Consider the following 27161-nt stretch of genomic DNA (forward strand, 5'->3'; position numbering starts at 1 on the left):
TTTACATTTAAAACAGTTCCAGATTCTCAATGGCTCAATCTGCATAAGTAATATTTGAATTTTTTTTCTACAATAATAGGGGTGGTAGGATATTCTTCTGAGTCAAATGTCCACAAACCTAGCCATGTCCATCAATCTTAAGGACTCCAGTGAACATATCCGGGGGTCATAAAGGCATTAAAAAATTGCCCCTTCATAATGGAAAATCTATGGTCTTGATCAGAGGCATATTAGAGGGAAATGGCGCCCGGGGACAATACCTGCTCCTGGTGCCCCCCGGTTCCACCCACCCTCACGCTTGAGGTTTGGGAGTGGCTCAGATGGGCACTGCAGAGGCAGGCCAGCTCCTGGGCCGGCCTGCTGTCACAGCACCTGTCCAAGCTGCCCCACTGTCACCTGCCCTATCCAGGCCCTGGGGAGAGCAAAAGCTGGCCTGCACGGAGGCGTAGGGGAGGGCAGGGTGCCACAGTGGGCGGCCGAGGAGGCAGCCTGCTGCTGTGGTGCCCGTCTGAGCCACCTCCGCCCCCACACACCGAGGGCCTGGGGAGGGAAGGAGGCAGCTCAGACGGGTGCTGTGTACTGCCCCCGGGTTGGTGCGGGTGAGGAGGGGGTAATTTTACACCCCTCACTGGTGCACCCGGAATCATTTGCCCCCCTGTCCCCATGGTCTTCCCCCTCCTGTCCCTGTGGTCTTGGTTTGCCCCTGGTCTCAATCCAGACAATCAGCACAGCAGAAAACTACCATCTGCTAGCTCATGTACTCCATTCATTTTGAATTTTCTATGATTACTACACAGGACATGGAATATATTATGCATATATTGTATCATGAGGTGGATGTCTCTAGCATCCAAGCATTTGGCAAGCCTATTTTAATGTGCATCTGTGACCAACTAGATATGTTACAAGGGAAATAGTGAAGGCTGCTCTATAGTCTATACCAGATCTCCAACTGATAGAAAGTTCATAGAGGTAAAGAATACTATTATCTAAAAAGTCAACTCTAGCCACCCAAGAGCAGAAGCCTCTTCTAGTTTTGATCACAAGTCTACCGACAGAGTTGCCAAGACTAAGTCCAAGTGCCCCCTTCCCCAGCTCTATTGAACTGATTGAGAGACTACACTGAAAATACATTTTTATACTCATCACTGCCTGTTTAAATATCACAAGTCAATTCTTAGATGCATTTTTCCTGTCTAACGTTTGGCTGCACCCAACTACATTAGATTTTCTCACAGAAATCTCTCTCTAAGCATAAACTGCTTAACCCAGTACTCTAAAAATTATTACTGCAACCAGTTCTATTTAGTAACATAACTTATGTCTACTCTGATTTGTTCTTTTCTTGGCACATGATAAAGTAGATGTTCAATTTGGAATTGTTGTTTGTAAACTGGTTTCAGATAAATACTAGTCAACAATACAGAAATCTAAATGATGAAAACTAAAAAATATCTGAACATTAATTTTTAAATTAAAAACCTTTATTAATATAAAAGGATTTGAAAAAGTATGGTTTAAGCAAACCTCTTTTCATCCATAAAATTATTTGCTTATGAAGGCTTTTTTCCTTTTTTTGGTCTGTCATACAGTTAAGGCATTAGAAAACCTACTCATATAAGTTTGTCATTGCTTTTTACTTCAGATTAAAAAAACCTAATATCTATTGGCCTACTTCCACCCCCAATTGTGGCTTTTTCTCAAGTATATGTTTTTAACGAAACAATACACATTTCAGTAAAAAACCCTAGATGCTTCATACATAACTGAAGGCATGTTTAAATGATCTTGAAATACAAAGTTTAAGACTGAATGCAGTCTATATTGAAAATTCCACACACAGGTGAAATCAGAAACAATGCTGAAATATTTTATATACCTTCAAAATGAAAAGAAGCTACCTTAGCTAAATAATACTAAATATATTTGTATGCACACAAAGCTGCATTTCTTACTCCTTGAAATACTAAGAATTTTCAATAGATTTGAAACAGATCTTTTATTTGGCCCACACTTCCAACATAAACATTAAAGAAATAATTCAGCCTGACTCTAGGTTGCAAAAATGTATACACTGTTATGTGCAGAACCATGTAGTTGTGTTCTTTTTTTTCAAGTGGGATTTGGACTAGCAAGAAGAAATCCTTGATTTGGATCAGCCTGCGCAGGGTGGAGCAGGCGAGATGCACTGGTTGGGGGAGGAGAGAGATAACAGTAGATCATTCCTAAGATTGAAGAAATCTTATTTAATTTCAAATAATAGTTCACTGGTGATTAAAAGTTTTCATAAGTGATCAAAGCTAAAAACATGGGCTTGGTTCCCATGGTAAATCTTGGGACTTCCTGGTCTTCTGTTCTACTATAGCCCCAAATGCCCCCATAATATTGCTGGGGTGCATGGGACCCCAGGAATGCAAAAGACATTACAACTAAGTATTAAAACATTCTAGAAAACTTATACAGGAACAATTCTACCAAACTACACAGAAATATAGATCTATTCAAATAAATGACTGATGATTATTAGATCATTTGTTCTTAAGAAATTACTTCCTTCACCTGTAACATTTGACTTCCAGCCCCATCTCTTAATCTGTATGGTCGAATAACTCCATCTTCATTGAAAAAGCGGGGAGGACGCAGACTTATGATATCTTCAGAGGAATTTGTAGCTCTGAAAAAAAGGTAAACCTTTGCATTAAGTAGGGATAGGATTAAACATGCATATTATGAAATTTTAAATATTTAAAGTTCTAAATTAAAGTTTTAAATAAGCTTCTATAAAAACAAGAGTGAATGAATTTTTCTCTAGTCTATCTTCCAAGAGAAGCATGCTATTGTATTTTCATTGGGAAGGCTTTTCTTGCTCACAAAGAATATAAAGAAGAACAGTTAGACATATGCTGAATTTGCATTACTGAAGATAGATACAGAGCCTTCACTTTTCATAAGAGTACAGGTTTTTATACTCAATACATTCTTACCTTTTAATTACCTGAAGAGTGCTGCTGGCCATGTCTATTATTCCCCCAGTGGGTCTTGCCACTGCTCCCACTAAACCTTTGCCAACACCTTTGAAAAAGCCTGCTGCACCTTCTTTTTGAGCTCCTGTGTAAGGGAGAACCACAGCACACATCCATGAACAAAACAATTTGCTATGGCATTCCAATTTAGACATCACAATGGATTTCATCTAGTTTGAAGATTTCCTCAGCTAGACTTCGTTGCTTAGGAAGTCTTTAATCTCTGGGAGGGTGGCATGTCCATATTTACCTGTATAAGTGGGAACCTTTGAGAAATCACATAATTGATTCCTGCTTTTTCCCCCCTCACCACCTTTCTCTACCTCTACTCTTCCTGGTGCCGGTCCCCTCAATCTATCCCTACTGCCTGACTTACTCATTTGAACTGCTTAGTCTCTTGCTGCCACTCACCTGGCAGTTGTCTTCCCTGCTCCTTCCATCCTCATCATCTTGTTCACCATGTTTTGTCCATCTGTCTTTCACTTGCTTTCCTAATTTATGCAGCATCAGTGCCTGCTTCTCTTTACTGTGGCCAGCTGCTGATTATAGGTTGCTAAGAAGCTCTCAAAATGATGGACATAACGTGAGAAGTCAACTGAGGTTTTAAGTAAGGATATTTAAAACTTTTTTTGGAAACCTGGACACCCCCCCCCCCGCAAAGTTTATAGAAAGTTTTCCCTTTTCTGTACTCGAGCCTAACCTATGGATTTATTGCTCCACATATGCAGAGTTTATTTGATTTCATTTTAAAAATCATCTTCCAGCAAACAGTTTAAACACACAGCAAGAACTAGAGGAAAAAATTAACATACCTCGTATTGGTTTTGTTACAATCCCTGTTATTCCACTAACAAAACCCTGTGAGTTAAAAACAGAAATATCAATTTTATTTCTCAAATGAAGTTTATGTATTTATTTGAGCATTGCTTTGCTTCCCAGAGAGACCCAAAGCAGCTTACAAAAACAAAATGGTTCCAAATTACAAAAAGTAAACAAACAACAGAAAGGATTTTTAAATACTATAAACCTAATAATCTAAAACAGTGATGGCGAACCTTTTTGAGACCGAGTGCCCAAATTGCAACCCAAACCCCACTTATTTATCGCAAAGTGCCAACCCGGCAATTTAACCTGAATGCTGAGGTTTTAGTTTGGAAAAACCCGGTTGGTTCCCTCTTCCTCCGCCCCACCAGCTCGAGCAGGGGCCAGCCTGCTCTAGCCTCCAGAAAGTCCCGCGTGCACCACTCTGTGCCTCTCTAGCATCTCTGCCTCCTCTGCCTTCCCCCCGCCCCTCGGACAGCAGCCACCCAGAGCACAGGCACCAGGCCCGCCAGCCGAGTCCTCCTTCCTCACTGCAGTGTGTGCATGTCGTGCTCAGTGGCCCAGGCCAGCCTAGATGTGTGTGTGTGGGGGGGTGATTTTCCGCCCCCCACATGCCGAACTCTGTGTGCGCGTGCCCACAGAGAGGGCTCCGAGTGCCACCTCTGGCACCCGTGCCATAGGTTCGCCATCACTGATCTAAAACTAAAAACGAAAACTTTCCCATATAAAACAAGTAGGAGTAATTTTACTTATACTCATGCATAAAATATTATGCTTTCCAGTTATAACAAAAATGAATGAAATTTGAAAAAAAAAACTTTTGTAGTTAGTGCATACATCTAGTACTCAAGACGGATCAACATTTAAACATTAAATTTTAATGTTTGGTGTCTCTTACAGACATCAAGCCTTTTCCTCCTCGTGTGATACCCTCTTTAAGGCCAGCTGGTTGCCTATTCATGGTTTCCCTTCTCTTCTGCTGATAGTCTTCATCCATGGTTATTGCTGCTACACCTTTAGCCATAGCACCAGTTATTCTTGATGCAGCACCAGCCAGTCCCCCTATAACCATAAGAAATTTTATTTCAAGCATTCAAATAATCCTGGGAAAACTACTTGGTAAATTTTATCCAAGCTGAAATCTAATAATGACTTACCAACAGCACCACCAACTAGGGCTTTAAGTCCCAGTGCCATTCCCTCAACGAATTCTTCTGGACCTTGGATGGCTCCCTGAAGGCAAAAAGCAAACTTTAAAAAACAAACAAACCTGAGAGATAACATAAAACAGTGTACTTATTGGTGAGATTTCTAACTTCCCTTTTAATAGGTCGATAGTCTCATGAACACAAAATGGTTTCTTACTTGTTAGTCTCTTTTCTGGAGCAAACACCTGCATGTATTATTTATTTCCTGAACTTTCAATGAATTTTAAAAGATGTCTTAAATGTGCACTTAAAGCAACAAAACTATCAGGCTAAAAACAGGGTAAGTAGCATATTAACCAGCCAGGGTGAGCCCAGCATTCAGCTCTCTGCTACCTGACGTTTCTAAGACCATGTAGATTATGGAGGTGGCAAATAGCAGGTCAGTGGACAAAAGAGGGGGTAGGAAGGGTTCCCCTCATTTTTAAAATGGTAGCAGGCCTGAAACAACCTGAAGAATGCTAGAAAAATACAGCATTTTTCGGGATCCGCTTTTTTGCTCCCTTAAATCATAGCCATTTTTTCTGCCTAAAAATAAACCCCAAAGAGCCAAAACTGCTTTTTCCAGTTTTATTTTTGATTTGGCTTTATCTGGATGCACAGCTCTATACATAACAAGATTGCTATGTAGGTTAGATAGATGGATTTGAGATCACCCGGTACATGGCATAGAACAACTAGGATTTGAACACAGATCTCCCAAGTTTTTGTTGGTGCTCTATAGCTATTACAGCAATATCAGCCCTCAAGGGCTGGACAAATATTTCCATTTGACTAAGCAAAGCAGAAATATTCCAAGGGAAAAGCTGCCACAAATTCTCTTCTCTCTGTAGTGGTTTGGATCTCTGACAACTCAATACCCATCTGTACTGCTTACATAATTTCATGTGCAATGGCTTACAGCTAATTTTGTAATAAGCCAATCCCTAAGGCTGGGCTAACTGAAAGCCAGAAGATGAGCTCACCTGGTAAGGTTCATAGAAGAATGCTTCAACTCCCACAGACAAATCTCTTATGAATCCAAATGGATTGCCCAAAACATCAAGGCCAAGAATAAGAACATACATTTGTTTAATTGCCTAAAAAAAACACAATTTTAAAATAAAAATAACTATACTAATATTGCAAGTATAATTAACAAAATGGCATGCAATTTAGAGATTCTTAGGATCAATTCTTAACAGTTCACATCTGTTTTTATAGTTTTTTTTACAGTTTTTATAGTTATTTTATTGTTTTTAATAGTTATTACTGTTTTTACAGTTATTCACTGCATTTATAATTTAAAGTTAAAAACAAGACAAGTATTGTTCACCAAGCTGCATAGTAAACAAATCTCTGGCCATTTCTGCACAGGCACTGTGCAGGGGTGCATTGCCATAAACAATGCCGCCCCCCCCCCCGGGACTGTTCGCACGGACGGTCCCGGTAGGGCTGCAGGCGGCAGCACAGCCTTCGCACAGGCTGCGCTGTCGCTGAACGCCGTACCTTGTCTCCTGGCTTCTGGCACATCGCAGAGACCAGGGGACACCCCCCCGCAGGCTGGAGCAGTGGCTCTGGAGTCGCAGGCCGGGGGGGGCGTGTCCCCTGGCCTCTGTGATGCACCGGAAGCCAAGAGATGAGGTATGGTGTTCAGGGACGGTGGGGGGGGAATGACGCCTTCCAGCCGCTGCCGTGGAGCGAGGTTCGGAAGCAGCGTCTTCGCGCCGCTTGGGGGTGACGAGGTCGGTTCTGATGCGATGCAGCAGCGCTGGCTGTGTGAACCCCTCCCCAGGGACGCAGTTTTTAGCGTCCCTGGGGCGCTGTATTCCACTCATGCGGAAACAGCCTAAGTAACATAACATGGAGTTATAAATTAATCAACCAGATGCAGCAAACATGGCTGCATTTCGAGTTTATGCTGCGTCATACTTAATGTATGGACATCACATATGGGTTATTAAAATACAATAGTTAGTTAGTTAGTTAGTAATCTAGATACTGCAGCTACCAGGAACTATGAATTCTGCAGAAACTCTGATAATTTGGATATAATTTTGAGCATCATAAATTATAGAAGATCCTGTTGCTAATGTGAATGAACAATTTGTTTACTTGTCGTATGATTTCTGTGAATGCTCGAATGATACAAGATGTACAAGAGACATATTAAGGTAACGTATAACCATTTCTTTAAACTGCATTCCAAGTCCATTCTTTAATAGAGCTGAACTGAAATGGGGCTTTACAACCAGTTTCAAAATAAAGGGTAAAGGTAGGGTTGATTGGGAAGCCTTCCCCCAATGTTTTGCCTACAAAATGTTTTCATGAAGCATTCATTCATTCATTCATTTATTTATTTGTTTGTTTGTTTGTTTGTTTGTTTATTAGATTTTATAGACCGCCTAATCCACAAAGGGCTCTAGGCGGTTCACAATGCAATAAAACCCAATACATTAATTAAAACATTTAAAACATTTGAAGTTCAGTATGCAGCATCATATCGGTGGCACCTGGTCTTAAGACCGGCCTTAAGGCTGGGAGGGGCTGGCAGCGCCCAAGATGAAACCAGCGGGGGCACTGCCAGAGATGACAAAACCATGGCAGGGCCTCACAAGGGGGCAGCCAATCCGCGGCCAGCCTCACCAAAAGCCTGGTGGAACAGCTCGGTCTTACAGGTCCTGTGGAACTCACCAAGGTCCCGCAGGGTCTGGACAGCTAAGGGAAGAGCGTTCCACCAGGCAGGGGCCAGTGCTGTAAAGGGTAGAGGCTAGCCTCATCATCGAAAGGCCGGGGACTTCCAGCAACTCTGCTGTTGCAGAACGCAGGGGCCCATTTGGGACATACGGGGTAAGACGGTCCCGCAGGTATGAGGGCCCCGAGCCGCAAAGGGCCTTGAAGGTTAATACCAGCATCTTGAAGATGATCCAGAATTCCACTGGAAGCCAGTGCAGACGGCGCAGCATGGGGGTAATATGATCTTGATAAGTACCCCCCGTAAGAAGCCCCGCTGCATTCTGGACCAGCTTCAACTTCTGGGTCAATCTCAAGGGAAGGCCCGCGTAGAGCGAGTTACAGTAGTCCAACCTCGAGGTGACCGTCGAATGGATCACATTGGCCAGGTCAGCCTGGGAGAGGTAGGGGGCCAGCCGCCTGGCCTGGCGAAGATGAAGAAAAGCTACTTGGGTAACATGGGCCACCTGGCCCTCCATAGAAAGGAAGGAATTCAGGCGGACCCCCAGGCTACAGGCCAGGGAGGTCAGGGCCAACGTGATCCCTTCCAAAACCGGCAGCTGAAAATCCCTAGGCCTCTCACCACGGCCCAGCCAAAGGACCTCCGTCTTCGATGGATTGAGTTTTAACCTGCTCTGCCTCAACCAACTAGCAACCAACTCCAAACAATGCTGTAGAGCCACAGTGGCAGAGGCCGCCCCCTCCATCAACAGAATGGAGCCCAGAGCCCTTAGGGGATGGGGTGGTTTTTAAATGCAATAATAAATAAATAAATGAGCTGGGTGTCATCAGCATATTGGTGATAACCCAGCCTAAAGCTCCACACCAACTGGGCAAGGGGTCGCATGTAGGTATTAAATAAGAGCGGGGATAACAAGGCCCCCTGTGGCACCCCACACTGAAGCGGGTGCTGTTGGGAGGCCTGGTCCCCACACCACACCTGCTGACCCCTATCCTGGAGAAATGAGGCAATCCACTGAAGAACAGTGCCCCGCACCCCGGAAGCAGCCAGGTGGTGGGTCAAAAGGTCGTGGTCGACTACATCAAACGCTGCAGTAAGATCGAGCAATATTAGCAGCGCCGATCCGCCTTGGTCCAGCTGCATGTGGAGCGTATCTGTGATAGAGACAAGGATGGTCTCCGTCCCATGCCCAGCGCAGAAGCCAGACTGGAAGGAATCGAGTACCAATGTGTCCTCCAGAAAGCCCTGAAGCTGCTCCAATACCACTCTCTCAATTACCTTCCCCAGAAACGAAAGATTCAAAACGGAGCGGTAATTGGCCAGATCACTGGGATCTAAGGATGGTCTTTTCAAGAGTGGGTGGACCACTGCCTCCTTCAACCCACCCAGAAACACTCCTTGCTCAAGGGAGCCGTTGATGATATTCAACAGGTGGGATTGTAACTCCTCCCGGCAAGCTTTTATCAGCCAGGAGGGGCATGGATCCAGAGGACAGATAGTAGGTCTAACAGCGGCTAGAACCCTGTTGACATCGGACTCAGCGAGCAGGGAAAACCAGTCCATACAAGGACCTGAAGACGGCGACGGGGTCTCAAGTTCCCTAACTGTATCAAAGGTGGCTGGAAGGTGACGTGACTTTATCTGCAAAAAAGCTCATGAATGCCTCACAGCCAATAGCCAATTGAGAATTTGTGGAACTCTCTGTCAATGAAGTGAGGGACCGAAAAATCCGATACAGTTGTGCCGGGCGGGAGCTAGCAGATGCGAGAGAGGACGAGAAATGCTCTCTCTTCGCCCCCTTCGTCGCCAACTCATAGGCTTTCATAAACATCCTATAGGTTGTTCGCGAAGCTCCGTTGCGAAACTTCCTCCACACTCGCTCTAGTCGTCTAAGCTCCCGCTTCATTTGGTGCAGCTCTGCAGTATACCAGGGAGCCTGCCAGAGATGGGGGTGTAGAGGACGCTGGGGAGCAATCACCTCAATGGCATTGGAGAGCCTGAAATTCCAGTCCTCCACCTGCTCATCGAGGGTGCCAGGGGGCTCAGGGTCCCCCAGAGCATTCAGGAGACCAATAGGCTCCTAAGTCTCCGCGGGTGGACTTAAATTAGTCCGTCGCCTAGATGGGGTTGGCACGGCGCATCCACCTGGACCTTCAAGGCAAAATGGCACTCTGCTAACAGAGGATACGACCATATCCACTCATGACCCAAAGACCAAATCCAAGGTGTGGCCAGCCTCATGAGTGGCGCCAGAATTTAGGAGAGGCCTAGCATCGCCCTGGTCCATAGTCGCTGAACAAGAGGCGGCGTCCAGATTGCACTCTTCCCGTCACTGTATCCCACATAAAGGGCTTAGATATCACAGCCCACTTATTCCACTGGGGGCTAGTTCCTTCCTCACCCCTATAACTTTCCACCGCTGCAGGCAGCTACCCCTTCAAACGACCTCTCCTACAACAATCTCAAGCCTCGCACTCACGTCTCCCACTTCACGTCTCCAGGCCGACCCAGGAGCAATTCAAATCGAAGGGGGCCACTGCCACTAGCCTCCACCAACTTTACAGCACCATGAGCTAAGAGGACGAGAAGTGCTCTCTCTTCGCCCCCTTCTTTGCCAACTCACAGGCTTTCATAAACGTCCTATAGGTTGTTCGCGAAGCTCCGTTGCGAGACTTCCTCCACGCTCACTCTAGTCGTCAAAGCTCCTGCTTCATTTGGCGCAGCTCCGTGGTATACCGGGGAGCCCGCCGCAGATGGGGGTGAAGATGACACCAAGGACCTCGATGGCATCAGAGAGCCTGGAATTTCAGTCCTCCACCTGCTCATCAAGGGTGCCAGGGGGCTCAGGGTCCTGCAGAGCATTCAGGAGACCAATAGGCTCCATAAGTCTCCGCGGGCGGACATAAATTAGTCCATCGCCTAGACTGGGTTGGCACGGTGCATCCACCCGAACCTTCAAGGCAAAATTGTTGGACCATGGCACTCTGCTAACAGAGGATACAACCATATCCACTCCTGACCCAAAGACCAAATCCAAAATGTGGCCAGCCTCATGAGTGGCACCAGAATTTAACAAGGAGAGGCCTAGCATGAACATTTGGTGAACATTTACTGTCAAGCATTTTCAAGCAGTCCAGGCTTAATACTGGATTATAAAGACTATCTATTTAGACTTTACTTAGGTGGTTTCCTAGAACAATAGAGTGATTTGTACAAGATACTACTATCGGAAAAGAGACATTTCTTGAGGTTGTCTTACCAACTTTGACTCTCTAATTTTCTAACCTGTGAAATAGTCTGAAATTCTGGCTACAATATTAAGACAGGCAACAATTTAACAATTTGCTTGGAAACAGTGAATCTATTGCTAAGAGATGTAAAAAGTATTCTTTATATCCATTTTAAAGAATCTCATAGCTGAATAAAAATTGTACAAAATTAGCGGATCACTTTACATCTGACATGCTGATCTAGCCATCTGAAGTACTGGGTTGGGGATGGGAAATATTCAGTCTCTTATTAAAATACACTCAGAAAAAAATTACAAACTGTGATTGAACACAGATAACTGAATTTATTTATTTCTTAGTTTTCTATACCGCCCTATCCCCAAGGGGCATTAATATGTGGAAAAAGTTGAAAGGTTTACCATGTGGCAAAAATCCCCCCAACTCCGCCAATTCACACTTTATGAGAACTTGTCGCCAGTACAATAATAATACAAGTATGTGGAAGAAAGCAAGTATGTGGCAGAAAATCCTACCACATGGTAAACGTTGTCTGTGAATATAGCTGTTTATATTCTTTATAAACAAGCTGTTTATATTCTTCTGGCATACAAGCACACTTTTATTGCCTCTCTTCATGAGATTAACCCCTTTAAAATAAGATTTTTAAGTGCAAAATAAGTGCAAACTTAAGAATAAGTGCAAAACTTAAGATATAAATGCAAACTTAAGAATACTTCCCTGGGACTAAGTCTCCTTGAATACACCTGAGCAGGTTCTGAATAAACCAACTAAAGATTACCATTTTAGTTGTCAAAAAGGCTCAAGGAGCTGTTTTCATAACCAATTGACTAGAAACATGACTAGAATGTAAAGTACCATTGCCAATTTTTAAAAGTGACAGTACAGTCTTTGCTCTGTACTTAAGTCCAATATAGCCACATATCATATTCAACCAATGCAACTGAAACTGTATTTCCAAACCCTTAATAAACAGTATGTATACAGAACAGACCAGTACACTGTTCCAGTTCTGTAGATGGACAGATTGAAATTTTTCAACATCCATGGTAGTAGGTTCATCCCAGCAGGACTGAAGGTACTTAATTCTAAAGTGGTTCAGTACCTTCTGTATGGTATCCCCGTCTGGATCCAAGCTTGGCACCAGAATTTGGAACGTGTTCAATCAAACTTCCTATATATTTGGCACCCCATGTTGTGTCCCTTACAGTGTTCTTTGCTTGGAATCAGGACAGCATTTACTAGAAACTAGGGCATGGGCTATAACATTCAAGTTTGGGTGGCGTTTCTGTTTCTGTTCAGATCTGGAAAGTTTAACCTTGCTAGAAATGAGGGAGCTCCAGCTTTCGAAATGGTGGTTGCATATTGAGAAAAAAATATTCTCCTTAGGTTTTTCATGGGAGTCTCTGAATATGCTTACCGCCACAGACATCTATCACCATCTAAAGACCAGACTATATGATCTGGAATATCAATCTCTTTTGAGCACAGCACAAAGCTCTTGCTCCCTGCCATACCTTGGGATCATTCCCCAGAAAACAAGCTTGGCTGTATATTTGGAACAACTAGTTGATCACAAGAGTAGATGGGTCATAACCAGAACAAGATGCAACTCTTTTCCCTCAGTTTACCTCCAAGGACGCTTTTTAATATTCCATACAACGAACGTTGCTGCTGGTACTGTCCCTATACGTCGGACTCAATTTCTCATATTTTGCTGCACTGTTCAAAGCTTAACAGCTTTAGGACTGACTTGTGGGCACTGCTACCAACAGGAGTCACACTATTCTCCGATAAAAGAAAAATGTTTAAGCTCCTGAATAGTTCCAATGTAGAAATTTTGGAAGCAGTTGCCATATTTTTAAGGTGTGTTTTACAATGTCACAATGAGTGATTTTTTTAAAGTATCTGGAAATGTTTGTCATATTCTTGATTATATGCCTATTAAAGGTTCTGGACTCGACTGAACTGAACTGGAGATGGACGGATGAAGAGATACATTCATATCAGTTTCCACTAACCTGTTTTGAATAATGCATAATAACTGTCCACTGTAGTCCTTGTGTTGTACAGAAGTGATAGTTGAGCTCAAAGTATGCCAACCTAGAACAAGCAAATCACATAATATTTATTTATCGTCTGGTTTTCCAACAGAGACTAAAGGCTGATTACACAGCATAAGTCATGTAAGTGGCATGTATAAAATGTGACATCTAATAAGCAATGCAACTGCAGTAGAATTACAGAACTTCAAAACAAAGCAAAAAGTATTAGACATGTTAAATGATGAAGAAAATTATATTCTGTACATAGAAGACAATGCAGTAGAAGGAAGATAATAAATACAGCAACTAGTCCACAGTTCCATTTTGTTTACAAATATAAACTAAATATAAACTGGGTAATATTTATTCCAGTATTACATAATTTATTTTAATAATTACATAATAATTACATATTCTAATATTACATAATTTATTAAATAAATTAAACCAATACATTCTACATACTTGAGAACAACGTCCTGAACATCAGTGAGTGTGGTCCCAATACTCTTTAGCAAGAGATTTAAGGACTGAACTGGAATCAACTCCTTGCGTTTCTCTTCCTTGTTGCTATCTTCTCCTCCAGTGCTCAGTGAAAAACTTAAATGTAACTAAAAGAAAATGGAAAATATTCAGAGTGTCTTAAATATTATCCCAGCACTCATAAAAACTTTTATAGCTATGGTAATTACTGTTTGGCTGGCAAATCATATCGCCTTACTTCAGTAAACTGAATATGTCTCCCTAACGAAGTATAAACATACAGACCATGATCTAATTCTGTCGCTAATCCATGAGTGGGTGTCTGAATTTGTGCATTCTGAACTGAATATGTGTGTGGTTGTGGCAGAAAATAGAATAAGATTGCCAAAAGTAACTGGATAATCCTTAAAAACTAAAGTTAACAACTGATCACACATGCAGCCCAACCCAGACTCCTAAATCATTTCAATACTATATGTAATGTCACATGAAAGATAGAAGAAGTGTATAATAGGCTGGGCAATTTGGGTATCCAGAATCACCCAAAATGGCCGAATCGTGGCTTATACGACCCGAATACAATATGCCCGAATATGAGCCAATCCGAATGCAAAGTGTTTGGATCAGCTTGTATATATTCGGGATTCAGCAGCAAACAGCTTTAAATAACAAAAAAACCACCAGACAAATCCCGCCCCCCGCCCCCGGAAAGTATTCTTATCATACATCAAGGGAATCACTGATCGTGTAGGGAAACTCATGAAGAAACATAACCTTGAAACAATCTACAGACCCACTAAAGAAAGTTCAACAAATGCTACGTTCAGCAAAAGGTTAAGAGGGATCCTCTAACTTCTGCAGGAGTCTACCGCATACAATGCAGTTGTGGACAAGTCTACGTAGGGACCACCAAACACAGTGCCCAGATGCGAATTAAAGAAATTAAAGGCACTTCAGACTAATTCAGCCAGAAAAATCAGCAACAGCAGAACACATGCTAAACCAATCTGGGCACAGAATATTATTTGAAAACACAGAAATTTTGGACCACTCTGACAACCACTATGTCAGACTACACAGAGAAGCCACTGAAATCCACAAGCACATGGACAATTTCAACAGAAAGGAAGAAACCATGGAAATGAACAAAATTTGGCTACCAGTACTGAAAAACACTAGAATCAAGACAGTTACTAATGGACACCACCCAGACAAAGAATGTCTCCAGGCAGTAAGCAGTCAAAGGGCTAGTGAACACCACCCAGAACACCACCATTTTAGGCAGTAAACAATCAAAGGGATCAAAAGGCTAGGCTACTACAATACAGATGCCCTCACTAATTGATTATCTTCATGGTTACTCACATGCTAAATGGGTGGATCCCACCCAACACATGCAAATCAAGATTGCTAATTGCAGCCTTTACACTTGTTAACAGGCAAATAGGTCTTTCTCCTACCCTGGACATTCCACAGGTATATATACTACACTTGCTTTACTACCATCTGATCCTCTGAAGATGCCAGCCACAGATGCAGGTGAAATGTCAGGGAAAATGCTACTAGAACATGGCCATACAGCCCGGAACACTCCAGTGATTCCAGCTGTGAAAGCCTTCGGCAATGCTCTCCCTGCTTGAGAAAGGAAAGAAACTAGAAACTAGAAGTGGATGATCCCCACAGCAAGGAGACATGAAGTGAAGAATTTGATCCTGCCTCCGTGAGAAATGGGGTCGTAATCAACTATACACAAGATGCCCTCCTGCCACTGGGAGAACTGCAGTGTTTTGGGCTATTGTCACTGCCTCCCTTGCTCCACCAATCCTTCCTACCACTTCCTTCTAGCTGCCAGGAGAGAAAGAAGAGGGTGGTCACAGATGGTGGACGTTCAGTGCCAGAGATGTTTGGGCTGGGAAGGAGCCCAGGTATTTTTTTTAATTTTTATTTATTATTCGTTTTATATATCGCCCTCCCCCTGAGGGCTCCTGTTGTGTTTCCCAGGCACATGTGTACGTACACACACACACGCACGCACGCACGCATGCACGCACAGACCCAGTCCAATTTCAGTTGTCAAGGTCCAATTCCACGGATCAAGCACAAAAAGTTCAAAAAATTCACAGTGGGAAATCCATAAGTCCAGAGAGCCAAGCCAAGATCAAAACGATCAGTCATTTCAGAGCAGGAACATTAAGGTTGGTAGTAAACAGGCTCATTGTTTCCATGCAGCTATACTCTTTCCAGCAGCTTATAAACACAATGTTATTTGGTGACGTGTGAGGCAGTGCATCTGCAGGCTGCCTCTGACCTGTTCCTGCAAACACTTATCCTCACTATCAACACGGGGCCTGTGTTGGACTGCCAGGTGTGCAATTTGCCTCCTAATTTGTAGTATCCTGCATGTTTTCCTCCTGAACCGTTCCTGAGGCTCTAGTGATGAGGATAATGAACAGCCTGGCAACTAGCTTTCCATAGCTGGCTCAGAGCTGGTGGACTGAGGGGGTCAATGCACTGGTTGCTGGCTGTGAGTTTCAGTCTGGCACCATCGAGCTGATTCTTCCTGTGATACTTCCGACACTGGCTGTAGCTAAGAGCCAGGGTCACCGGCTGATTCTTCATTGGAGGTGTCTTTGATAACTACTAGACCTTATTGCACCATGACACTTGTCCCAGAAATGTCCATCCCCAACAAATTATCTTGGGGCAGCTGAGTACCAGTATTGTTTGCACTGGAAGGGCACTAGGGCAGCTTAGGCTCTTCCCAAGCTAACCCTGTCAGTAGTCAGAGCTTGCCTCACCAAGTTATTATTATTATTATTATTTATTAAACTTGCTATACCGCCCTATCCCCGGAGGGCTCAGGGCGGTGAACAACATAAAGTCATACAAAAAACATAAAAATCTTAAAACAGGTACATTCTACAATAGGGCCCGCGAGACCCATATACCACCCTCTTCCAAAAATGAGGGGGGTCCCAATGATGTTAGGGGCCCCTACTAACAGGGGCATTATCGGCGGCTGGACTCTCCAAAGGCCCGGTGGAATAATTCGGTTTTACAGGCCCTGCGGAACTCTCCAAGGTCCCGCAGGGCCCGAATAGCTGGTGGTAATGTGTTCCACCAGGCCGGTGCCAGGGCTGTAAAGGCCCTGGCCCATGTGGAGGCCAGCCGCGTCATCGAGGGGCCAGGGATCTCCAGTAGATTCGCCTCTGCTGATCGCAGAGGACGAGCCGGGACATATGGGGTAATGCGGTCCCGAAGGTACGAGGGTCCCGGGCCGTGTAAGGCCTTAAAGGTCAACACCCACACCTTGAACATTTCGGAATTCGATAGGTAACCAATGCAGGCGGCGCAACACAGGGGAGATATGTTCACGAAAGGCACCCCCTGTGAGCAACCGGGCCACCGCATGTTGGACCAATTTCAGTTTCCGGATCAGGCGCAAGGGAAGGCCCGCGTAGAGCAAGTTACAATAGTCCAGTCTAGAGGTGACCGTTGCATGGATCACAGTGGCTAGGTCAGTGTTGGAGAGAAAGGGGGCCAGCCGTCGGGCCTGTCGAAGATGGAAAAACGCAACCCGGGGTATATGGGCCACCTGGGTCTCCATTGAAAGAGACGAATCCAGGTTGACCCCAGGCTCGCGAACGGAGTCGGTGCCAATATGGCCCCCTCCCACACGGCTGGAAATCCCCAATCTCTCCCCCACGACCAAGCCAAAGGATCTCCGTCTTCGATGGATTAAGTTTTAACCTGCTCTGTTGTAACCAACCAGCGACCGCCTCCAAACATTGCTGTAGAGCTGCAGGGGCGGCGGCAGCTCCCCCCTCCATCAACAGAATGAGCTGAGTGTCATCAGCGTACTGATGGCAGATCAGCCCAAAGCTCCGTACCAGCTGAGCAAGGGGTCGCATATAGATGTTAAATAACAGTGGGGATAACAAAGCGCCCTGAGGCACACCACAATGAAGCGGGCACCTCCGGGAAGCTTGGTCCCCACACCACACTTGCTGACTCCGCCCCCGGGAGGAACGAGACAATCCATTGAAGGACAATGCCCCGGACCCCGGAAGCGGCCAGGCGGTGGGCCAAAAGGTCCGTGATCGAAGCCATATCAAACGCTAGCGGTGAGATCTAACAACACCAGCAGCGCCGATCCGCTCTCGGTCTAGCTGCATACAGAGCGTATCTGTGACAGCGAGGAGAACCGTCTCCGTCCCATGCCCAGCACGGAAGCCGGACTGGAAGGGATCGAAGGCCGATGTGTCATCCAGAAAGCCCTGAAGCTGCTCCAACACCACTCTCTCAATTACCTTCCCCAGAAACGAAAGATTCGAGACGGGCGGTAATTGGCCAGATCTCCAGGATCTAAGGATGGTCTTTTCAAGAGCGGGCGGACCACCGCCTCCTTCAACCCATCTGGAAAGACTCCTTGCTCAAGGGAGTCATTGATGATCTTCAACAGATGGGGTCGTAGCTCCTCCCGGCACGATTTAATCAGCCAGGAAGGGCACGGATCCAGAGGACAGGTAGTAGGTCTAACAGCAGCCAGGGCCCTGTCAACAGCGGCTTCAGAGAGCAGGGAAAACTGGGCCAAACTAGGGCCTGAAGACGGCAAGGGAGCCTCCAGTTCGCTCATTGTAGTTAAGGTGGCCGGAAGGTCCTGGCGGAGCGACCTTCCCCAAAGAAGTTGACCTTCTTTTGTCACTGGAATAGACTGCAACTGCTGTAATCTAACACCACAAGCCTGTAGCATCTCCCACATGATGACAAGACCTGGCTTTAAGATCTTGACCTGCTTTCTTGATCTCCTTTAATTTTTTTTAATTTGTAGCATTTGGACAAATGGAAGAGTTCCAGTGAACTTAAAACTTTGCATACTGTTTTGTGTCATGTTGTATAGCCCAAATTATTGCATGAATTTTGTTTTTATTCTGGATTTTGAATGGCCTAATATGGCTGTTTACAACACAGAACACAAAGCCACAACCTCTTGCCTAAAACCTGTTGCTAAGTAGTAGACTGGATCTTTTATACTATTTATTTTCCTTCCCTGCCTAGTGGATTTAACCAATTGTCAGAATTTTAGCAGATATCTGCTGCTTAGTTTGGAGGTACTGAGAAGAACAAAAAGCTAACAGATCTCATCATAATTCAAACTTGTTCTTGTCTGTATTTTTCAATATCAAAATATTACATTTATGACATAAACATACCTTGATTGGAGAAATATGAAAATATTCATACAAGCTGATTTGTGACGTATCAGTTGATGATACATTCTTCAATTCTTCCTGTACAGCTTCGACATCTTTTTTGAAGAGTTTTAGCTGTAAATATTTTAAAATTCAACAAGAAATGGTTAAAATTAAAATATATAATAATGACGCCACTGTTTTTGTGGCAACTAGAAACTCAATCTCATTTATGTTGTACAATATGTCATTTGAAGAATGTAATCTAACCCAAATAGAAATGTAAAGGCCTAGGAAAAAACTGAACACATTTGGAAAAAAAATCTTCCAATGATAGCCCCTCCCCACCCATTTTTTTCTGATGGAAAAAAGGGAAAAATTTTGAGGAACCCTGAAAAGACCCCCAAGGACAGTATATTTTTTTGTTTTATGATTAATGAAATTGTTTTAATATAATGTTTTACTGACTTGAAATGTACAGCATATAAAAGTTTACATCAGATAATGAATACTGTATACATGTTATGTATACTGTATTCATATACAATATGTTTCAAGGATCTCTTAATAGTTTAAATGTGAATTATGTTAGCAACAGTTAATATGCTATAATGTATCTGGAAATCAGCTGTAATTCTAGAAGATCTCCAGGCCCCAATTGGGGTTTGCCAACCACAGGAGAAACATTCAAATAAGAAAAACAAGGTAAGCTTGTGATGGGGAGGAAGCGTGTTGTAGGCAGGGAGTTCACGAGACTGTTTTGTCCAAATAATACACTTGCTTTTCTTTACTACAAGACTAGCTTTCTAATTTCAACTTTTATTTTTTCCTAAAAATCAAAAGACAGAATGAATTGCAGGATTTTGCATCTCTCTCTCTCTCTCTCTCTCTCGGATTGGCTATATTTGAAATTTTGCTAGCACAAAACTAAGCCGTTTATACTTTTAAATGACATAAAAATGCCAATTAGTACACTTTTATAAGATAACTAAATTATAAATTATGCATTGTATGTTCTTCAAGATGCAGAATAATTTTAGGTTTGATAGGAAAGTAAGTAAGAGTCTCTTTAATCTTTCTCCCCTACGGTATCTTTTTGGGGGGTGGGTGGGGAGATATGTTCTCCATGGCTTAAAATTTCTGGAAATTCTGCATTTCTAAGGAGACACCTGACTACTTAGATCTATTCAATGGGATTTACTTCCAGTGAACTGTTCTTATTATATGCCATTAAAGGTATTTGAATTGAATTGAATTGAACTGTTCTTATGATTGTACTGTAAGTCTCATGTGAAGGTGTACAAATATCTTATGTCCTGTTATGTAATTATATTAAAAGTTTTTAACAGCCTCATTTTATGCATTCAGGAGCAACTGTGCCACACTTCAATTTAACCTTCACTTGCTACTAAATACTTAATATAGTGTTTTAAGAAATATAACAAAGGCATTTTTACACTTCTGAATATATGTTTCACGTATCAAGAGTTTCTACCTCTTGGTCTTTGGGTACTTCACCAGAAAATGTAAAGAAATCAGCTAATGCATAAAGAAACCCAAGATCTAATCTGAGATCCATCTCCTGAATCAAGACCATAAAATACCTGCAAAAAGAATAGAAAACTGTGATTTGGATTAATCTATTTTTGCAATAAGTAAAAACAGCCAAAATATATCAAATACATGCACCCCACTAAAAATTAAATTAGACAAAGGCTTTCTTTGTGGCTATAAAAAGCCCTGTTTCCTAACTAAAGAAAATGTTAAGTCATGTAGTCAACATAAGGTATATGTTAAAGGAATGAAAACATTCTGACAAACAACTTGCTCATCCAAAATGGGCAATTAACATCCTCAGGCAGGGTGGGCAACCTGGGAGGCAGGCAAATGTCAGTGCAGGAGTTGTGGGGTGGGGTGGGGGTGGACCAGGGCATTGCCAAGAGAGGAGTCAATGATAGCCAGTTCCCTCCTGAGCCTTCTAAGCACCACGTCTTGGCGCTTTAGGCTGTGGATGGGGCTGTTAGTCTTGCTATAATAGCTTTTGCTGGCATTAGAAAATTCTTTGGATCATAGATTGCTGTTAAGGAAGGACCAAATCAGTTCCCAACACAGTTCTGTTTTCTTCCCATTACAATGTAATAACAATATTTCTTTTCAGCCCCATAGTAAAATTCTCCTTTCAGTTACTTGGCCTTGTAAGATAAAAGCTTCTCAAACTCTTAAGATTAATTCTTTGGCAAATTATTTTGTTAATGCATCTTCCAATATTGCAGGCAGCAGTCCCTTTATTATTCAATGCACATCTTTTTCACCACCAAAATATGCTTTAGCAGTCTCAGAGGAGGATCAGACAAAATACACAGCTTGGAATGACAATGCAAACCAAACATCACATTTGAATGCATCCGGACCCCCCTTGAGACTCAAACACTGGAAGGAACCATTTGACTTCCTATAATTTACAGGATGATTTCAATCACTTTAAAGGAAAATAACATTTATTTCAATATGCTTTACTTCTAAGGGAGAAAGTATATGATTGGATGATTAGAAAAGTAATTTAATAATGGAAAAAGAATATGTACCTACTTTATACGTGTTATTTGAGAATGTCCTGCAGTTCTCATAACAATACTGACATCTGTAAATGGCTTGGGTTCTATTCAAATTCCAAACAAACAGAATTAACACAAAGGCAGGATACAACTTCTCTTGAAATATAAGATACAGTGTGTGAACCATAAACATTTGCAAAGGATATAATGTAAAGGTTTGACAAACCAAAGGTCCAGTGGGATAGAGGCATATGGGAAGAAATGAAGCTAATAACTAAAATGATGAATGCACATTCAAAAATACCTTCAAAACTGAATTTAGCAGATGTGCACTGATTGGACAGTTCAGTGATGTCACAGGTGCTGTCTGTCCAATAGATAAATTAGTTTCAGATTTCAATCCTATTCTGCCAAAACACATTTTCAAATAAAACACAGGGAACAATTCAGTCAAAAATGAAAGCCTTTAAGTCCCTTTGATTTCTATAGGAGATGTTTAAGCTTGTGCTTAACCTTTCACATGAAATCACTGAATCTCAAAGTTGCTTAACTTCAGCTGGATCATTTAAGGCAAATATGATTTTGGGCTGCATCAACAGAAATATCCAGATCACATCAAATGATGGTATCACTTTATTCAGCTCTGGTTAGACTTCACTTGGAGTAAGTACTGTGTTCAGTTTAGTTTAAGAAGACAAGTTGGAACATGTCCAGAAGAGGGCAAAAAAGACAGTGAGAGGTCTGTAGACCAAGTCCTTTGAGGAAAGGTTGAAAGAGATAGGTATTATGTAGCCTGGAAAGAACACAACTGAGAAGTGATGTGATACCCATTTTCAAGTATTTGAAGGGTTGCCATATCGAGGACTGTGCAGAATATTTGCTGCTGCCCCAGAAGGCTGAACCAGAACCAACGATTGAAATTAAATCAAGAGTTTTCAGCTAAACTTTAGGAAGAACTTCCTGACACAGTGGTTCCTAGTGGAACAGGGTTCCTCGGGAAGTGGTGAGCTCTCCTTCTTTGGAAGTTTTTAAGAAGAGGCTACATGGTTATCTGATAGTACTGCTGATTCTGTGAATTTAAGAATGAGAGGGAAGGAAGAAAAGAATGAGGCAGTGCTTGGCTCTCATGGCCCTTTATTGCATACCCAAGGAAACATGATTGCCACTTGTGAGTCAGGAAGGAATTTTCCTCTAAGCTAGATTGGCCAGGGAGGTTTTTTAACCTTTCTTTGGGCATGGAATAGGGGTCACTGGGGAGTTGGGGGGGAGGTGTTTGTGAATTTCCTGTGTTGCACATGGGGTTGGACTAGATTACTCTTGAGGACCCTTCCTCTATTCTTTCTTTAGAAACTTAAACTGTCTGCAAATGTGAGTTGTATCTAACAGGATGGAAGAAAGTTTGGGTTACTTTTGTTAGACCAATTCTGTGGAAAACAAAAAGCAGGGGCTCTGCTTTTTGTCTCAGATTATTCCAAGTGTGGACTACAGATCTCTATACTTCAATAGGAAGCTGATGTCTAGCTAGTCATGCTTGGACAAACAGTTTATTCAAATGAAACAGAAAAGTTACATGTTGGTCCAATATATTTTCAGACATTGCAAGTTCTACAACATTGGAGAATGAAGATACAAACATGTTGACTAAATCCAATTTATTTGTTAATCCTTTATGAATGATTATTTAAATAGAGGATCTTTATTATTTTATTCTAAATTATTTTAAAATACACAGAAAACAAAATGCATTAAATGTTATTAACAAACCTGAATCCAAAGTGACGGACTTGGGAGGTTTAATAGGATAAAACACAAAGGGAAATATGGCTCCAGGAATCTGGTTTTGTATCTGATAGGGACAATAACAGGACAATATAGTGCATGTTAGATGTTCATTTGCAAATGTTTTTGTATCAAAGATTTAACAAATGTCCTAAATCACAGATATTGCTGTCTTACAAATTATAACTTTAAATGAAACAAACAAAAAACCCAATCTTTTATACTACTGAATGGAGTATCTAAGCTCTCCTATTTAAAAAAGATTGCATCCTGAACACCCAGCACACCTTTAAAATTAATTTAACATTCATTATGCCAAATGCTGATACATATAAAATTTATATAAAACAATTATTGGTTTTGTCATTTAATAATAAGATAACAATTTAAAAATACTTCCAATAAATACAGTTACTGAAGTATTATATTATATTGTCAAGAAAGGCTTAAAATTATAATTGCAACGTTTAAATGAAATGCTTTTTTAAAAAAGGCTGGACTTTGTTATATCTCTTGCCATGATTTGGTGTCATCCCAAAGGTTTTTGAGCACTCACTATCAGTAACTTCTCAAACATACCTGAATCCTATAAATCTGGACTCTGAAGGATGACTGATGTTCAGATGTACTATACTGTACTTTCAACGCTGGTAAAAAGCTTCTTCTAACAGGAATTTCATTTGGTTGAAGTATTTTCATGTTATTACCAGTAGGAGTCAAACAGACCTATTAAAAATAAAGGTCCTCATGTTAATGCTGAAAAATACTTCAAATAAAGAACAAGAGACAATTCAGCCTTAAGTTCCTCTGATTTCAACAGGAGACATTTAAACTTATGCTTAACCTTCTTCTTGAAACCAATTTGTCTCAAGACTGCTTACGTTTAGATTACTTTAAAATTTAGATGACTTTAAAACTTTAGATTAACTTTTAAAATAGGCTGGTTATTTAGAGTAATATCAGTTTACTGTGCAATCAGTGAAATAAATACAATTTCTGTAAATAAACAATACATTCTTCAGAAAACTTCCAAAGTTTTTTGCATATTTTTTCCTTATTGAGAAGTATTATAAAAAACGTTGGTGGCCAAACATGGCACCATTGCCGCTCCACCCCCAAGGGGCTTTCAGGCAGTACAGGAAAGAGGGAGGAAAAAAGAAAGTGACCCCTGATCACCTAAAGTCACCCATTCCAAAAAAGGACATGTCACACTTTTGGGTTATGTAAGTCTGTGCCTGGAGAGGAGAGCGTTTCCAGACTGAAAGCCTGGTGAAAGCCTTCTAAGGAAGAGGCAGCAAGCTCTTCTGGGTTTAGGTGCTGCACAGCACCCACCTGTTGATGTGGGTGCTCTCTCCACCTTGCCTCTTATGCCAGTGGGGTGGGCACGCACATCACGTCTATAACTCCAATTCCCCACTCCTGGATTGGTCTGCTAAAGTTCCCCCTTGTCATTTGTGGAAATAACTGGAAATTATCATAAATTTTGCATGAAGCAGAGTTTTCAGTTAAAAGGCAATCTTGAGAGGTTAAAGGAAAAATAGTGGAACAAAACAATCACTTAAAATTATGAGAAATTTTATATAAACAACTTGTTTGCACAGACAACTTGAAATGCTTTGTAAAGGAAAGGGGCTGAGGGACAGGGGTGCCAGCTCTGGCCTGGGAAATACATGAAGATTTGGGGATCACTCTGGGAAGTGCAGGGTATGGGGATGGGAGAGGCCTCAGCAGGATCCAATGCCATAAAGTAAATTCTCAAAAGCAGGGGAACTGATCTTTGCAGTCTGGAGATCAGTTGTAATAGTGGAAAATTTTCAGGTCCTGCCTGGAGATTGGGAACCCCAGCAGAAGAAAGAGATAACATAGCATGGTTTGTCTTTTGCACCCAGAGTATAGGGTGGGCAAAGGTTACCATCTTATGTACAGTTACCGAGTGGCTTCTGAGAATTAACTGGCTTGGGCTGTAGGCCTTTGTAGTAGTACAAGAGCCAGGAAGAAGACATACTAGAGAAGAGGGAAGAAGAGTGAAAGAAAAATAGTCAAAATATTATCTGCTGTCCATCAATTAATGAGAGAAACCTATAAAATTAAGGCTTAAGTTACAATTTAATCTTTAAAACTACTTTCTTGGCATTACCGGGATATTATTATCCAACTCGATTATTTTATTTTCTGTTGGTGAGTGGCCACAGTAGTCATTAAATTCTTTCTCCAGCTTGTCCGTTTGCTTCACACTAAGAGGCTTCCATCTTAATTTTTTCTTGGGTTTCGTCTCCCAGACTACATCAGAACTTGGAAACAAAAATTAAAAAGTTAACAGAAAAGAATCCAAGAAGAAACTTCCTTTATCAAATTAAAATATATTCTCTTTAACAAATTCAAAATATTTTGTTCACGAATTCTCAGAGTGAATATGTCACAAACTAATGTACAGTTCAGTTTTCTGATATCCTTGAGGCTTATTTTCCCTTTTAAATTTCAGTAGTTCGTATTAAATGAAACCTTTGATTTTGAAAGTAAAAGTTTCTAATCTCCATTAAGCACAGAACACAATTTGACAGTCTTCATTCCACTAAGATTAATGGCTTAGATCTCAGTGAAGTACTGGTACATTTCAAGTGAAGAACTGGTCCATTTATTTATGTATATCGTCGTCGTCGTCGTCATCATCATCATCATCATCAATAATACATCTAATTCTCAACCTGGCCCAAACTGAGGATACTTCAACTTTATGCTTTGAGGGTGGACTCAAGTGGCTTACTTCCACCCAATCTCCATGATTCATCCAGGCCTGTCTATCAGTCTAATTTTCCACAAAGGTAGGTGAGGACTGACCATTAAGAGCAGCAGGCTGATGGCCTCACCCACACCTGACCAGTCTAGTTGTGTGAAGAAGGGCTGAACCCAGCCGGCCTGAGCCTTATGAAATATGAAGAAAGCAGTACCCAGACAACTGTTTAGGCAAGGTGCCTTCCTCTCTCTTCCTCTCTCCCCATGACTGCCAACAGGAGAGAAGGAGTTAAAGCTGAAGACATAGCTACAGATAATGATAGCTTACTGGTGGATGGGAAAAACAGAAGCAAGCAGGAAAAGCAGAGAGCTATGGGGGCTTTCAGGGACAGGAAAAAGGAAATAGTGATGCCTCCCACGTGTCCTCGTGTGTTCCACTCTTGTAAATATTATACCATATTTATGTAAGTAAGTAAGTAAGTAAGTAAATAAGTAAGTAAGTACTATAAAAAAGTAAGTAAGTAAATAAATAAATAAATGTACAGAATTATCGGGAAGATTTAGCTATAGTTAAGGTACCTTTAAGATACTTCGAAAAGAAAATTCAGTTCATACATAACACTTCCCCACTGAAAAGAATGGGTGTAAAAAGTATTTAACTTTTATTTTTTTGTACACACTCCAAAAAGACTACTTCAGGAAATAAACTTCTATCTCAAGCAGAATTTTTTAAATAAAACGTAATAGAATTAAATCACCTAGAAATGGTTACATTTGCATCCTACCATTTCATACTTATGTAGCAAAGTGTAAAACATTAGATCAAGCATGGCACTGGCACAAGCAGCTCCTGGAGCCTCTTAAATTGGCACAATGTGGACTGAACTAGTAGAACTGGCTGCTCTGAGCTGAATGCTAGCATACAACTTATGATATTTTAACCATAGCAATCCTACCTTGTGATTCCAATGTAAGCTACTTCCTGCTTTGAATAGTTGTTAACTAAAGAAATCCCAACATCTTGTAATGAGACAATTATTTCTTGTTCTGCCAGTTCAACTTTTTCACTTTCATAGGCCACTCTGAAAACCTTTTCATCTTCTGTGAATAGGATAATTCGCTGCAAGCCTTCAAAAAATGAAACTACATAAATTTCTTTGTTTCCTACTTGGATGGGTGTCATCAAGTCCTATAACAGAAATAAAGCAGAAATTCACTTTCCAGCTAGAAGACTCAAATCCTAATCAAACTTACAGACCAATTTAACATTTAACCAGAAGCATGTTCTATGGTTAATTTTTTTTACAAATAAGGTAGATAGAACTGCAACTTAAAGTTTGAATCGTAACAGCCTAAAGTTACATGTTTTAACAGATTAGGCTACATTTTCACCCTCTGTGTT

At 41.7% G+C, this 27161-nt stretch overlaps 1 protein-coding gene across 1 annotated transcript in view; it reads right to left on the reverse strand.

Moving 5' to 3' along the window:
• Positions 1–27161, reverse strand: part of VPS13A (vacuolar protein sorting 13 homolog A) — a 151736-nt gene that overhangs the window by 21126 nt on the left and 103449 nt on the right. The window contains exons 51-65 of the mRNA XM_048504374.1: positions 26716–26948; positions 25164–25317; positions 23606–23752; positions 23012–23093; positions 21282–21351; positions 20188–20296; positions 18714–18827; positions 13483–13628; positions 12994–13075; positions 6016–6129; positions 5003–5078; positions 4744–4907; positions 3836–3881; positions 2985–3108; positions 2560–2674 (exon numbers count right to left, since the gene is read on the reverse strand). Coding sequence (XP_048360331.1) covers positions 2560–2674; positions 2985–3108; positions 3836–3881; positions 4744–4907; positions 5003–5078; positions 6016–6129; positions 12994–13075; positions 13483–13628; positions 18714–18827; positions 20188–20296; positions 21282–21351; positions 23012–23093; positions 23606–23752; positions 25164–25317; positions 26716–26948 — 1776 coding nt within the window. The remainder of the gene's footprint in view (positions 1–2559; positions 2675–2984; positions 3109–3835; positions 3882–4743; positions 4908–5002; positions 5079–6015; positions 6130–12993; positions 13076–13482; positions 13629–18713; positions 18828–20187; positions 20297–21281; positions 21352–23011; positions 23094–23605; positions 23753–25163; positions 25318–26715; positions 26949–27161) is intronic.

Source organism: Sphaerodactylus townsendi, linkage group LG07 (assembly GCF_021028975.2).
Source record: "Sphaerodactylus townsendi isolate TG3544 linkage group LG07, MPM_Stown_v2.3, whole genome shotgun sequence".
Classification (NCBI taxonomy): Eukaryota; Metazoa; Chordata; class Lepidosauria; order Squamata; family Sphaerodactylidae; genus Sphaerodactylus; species Sphaerodactylus townsendi.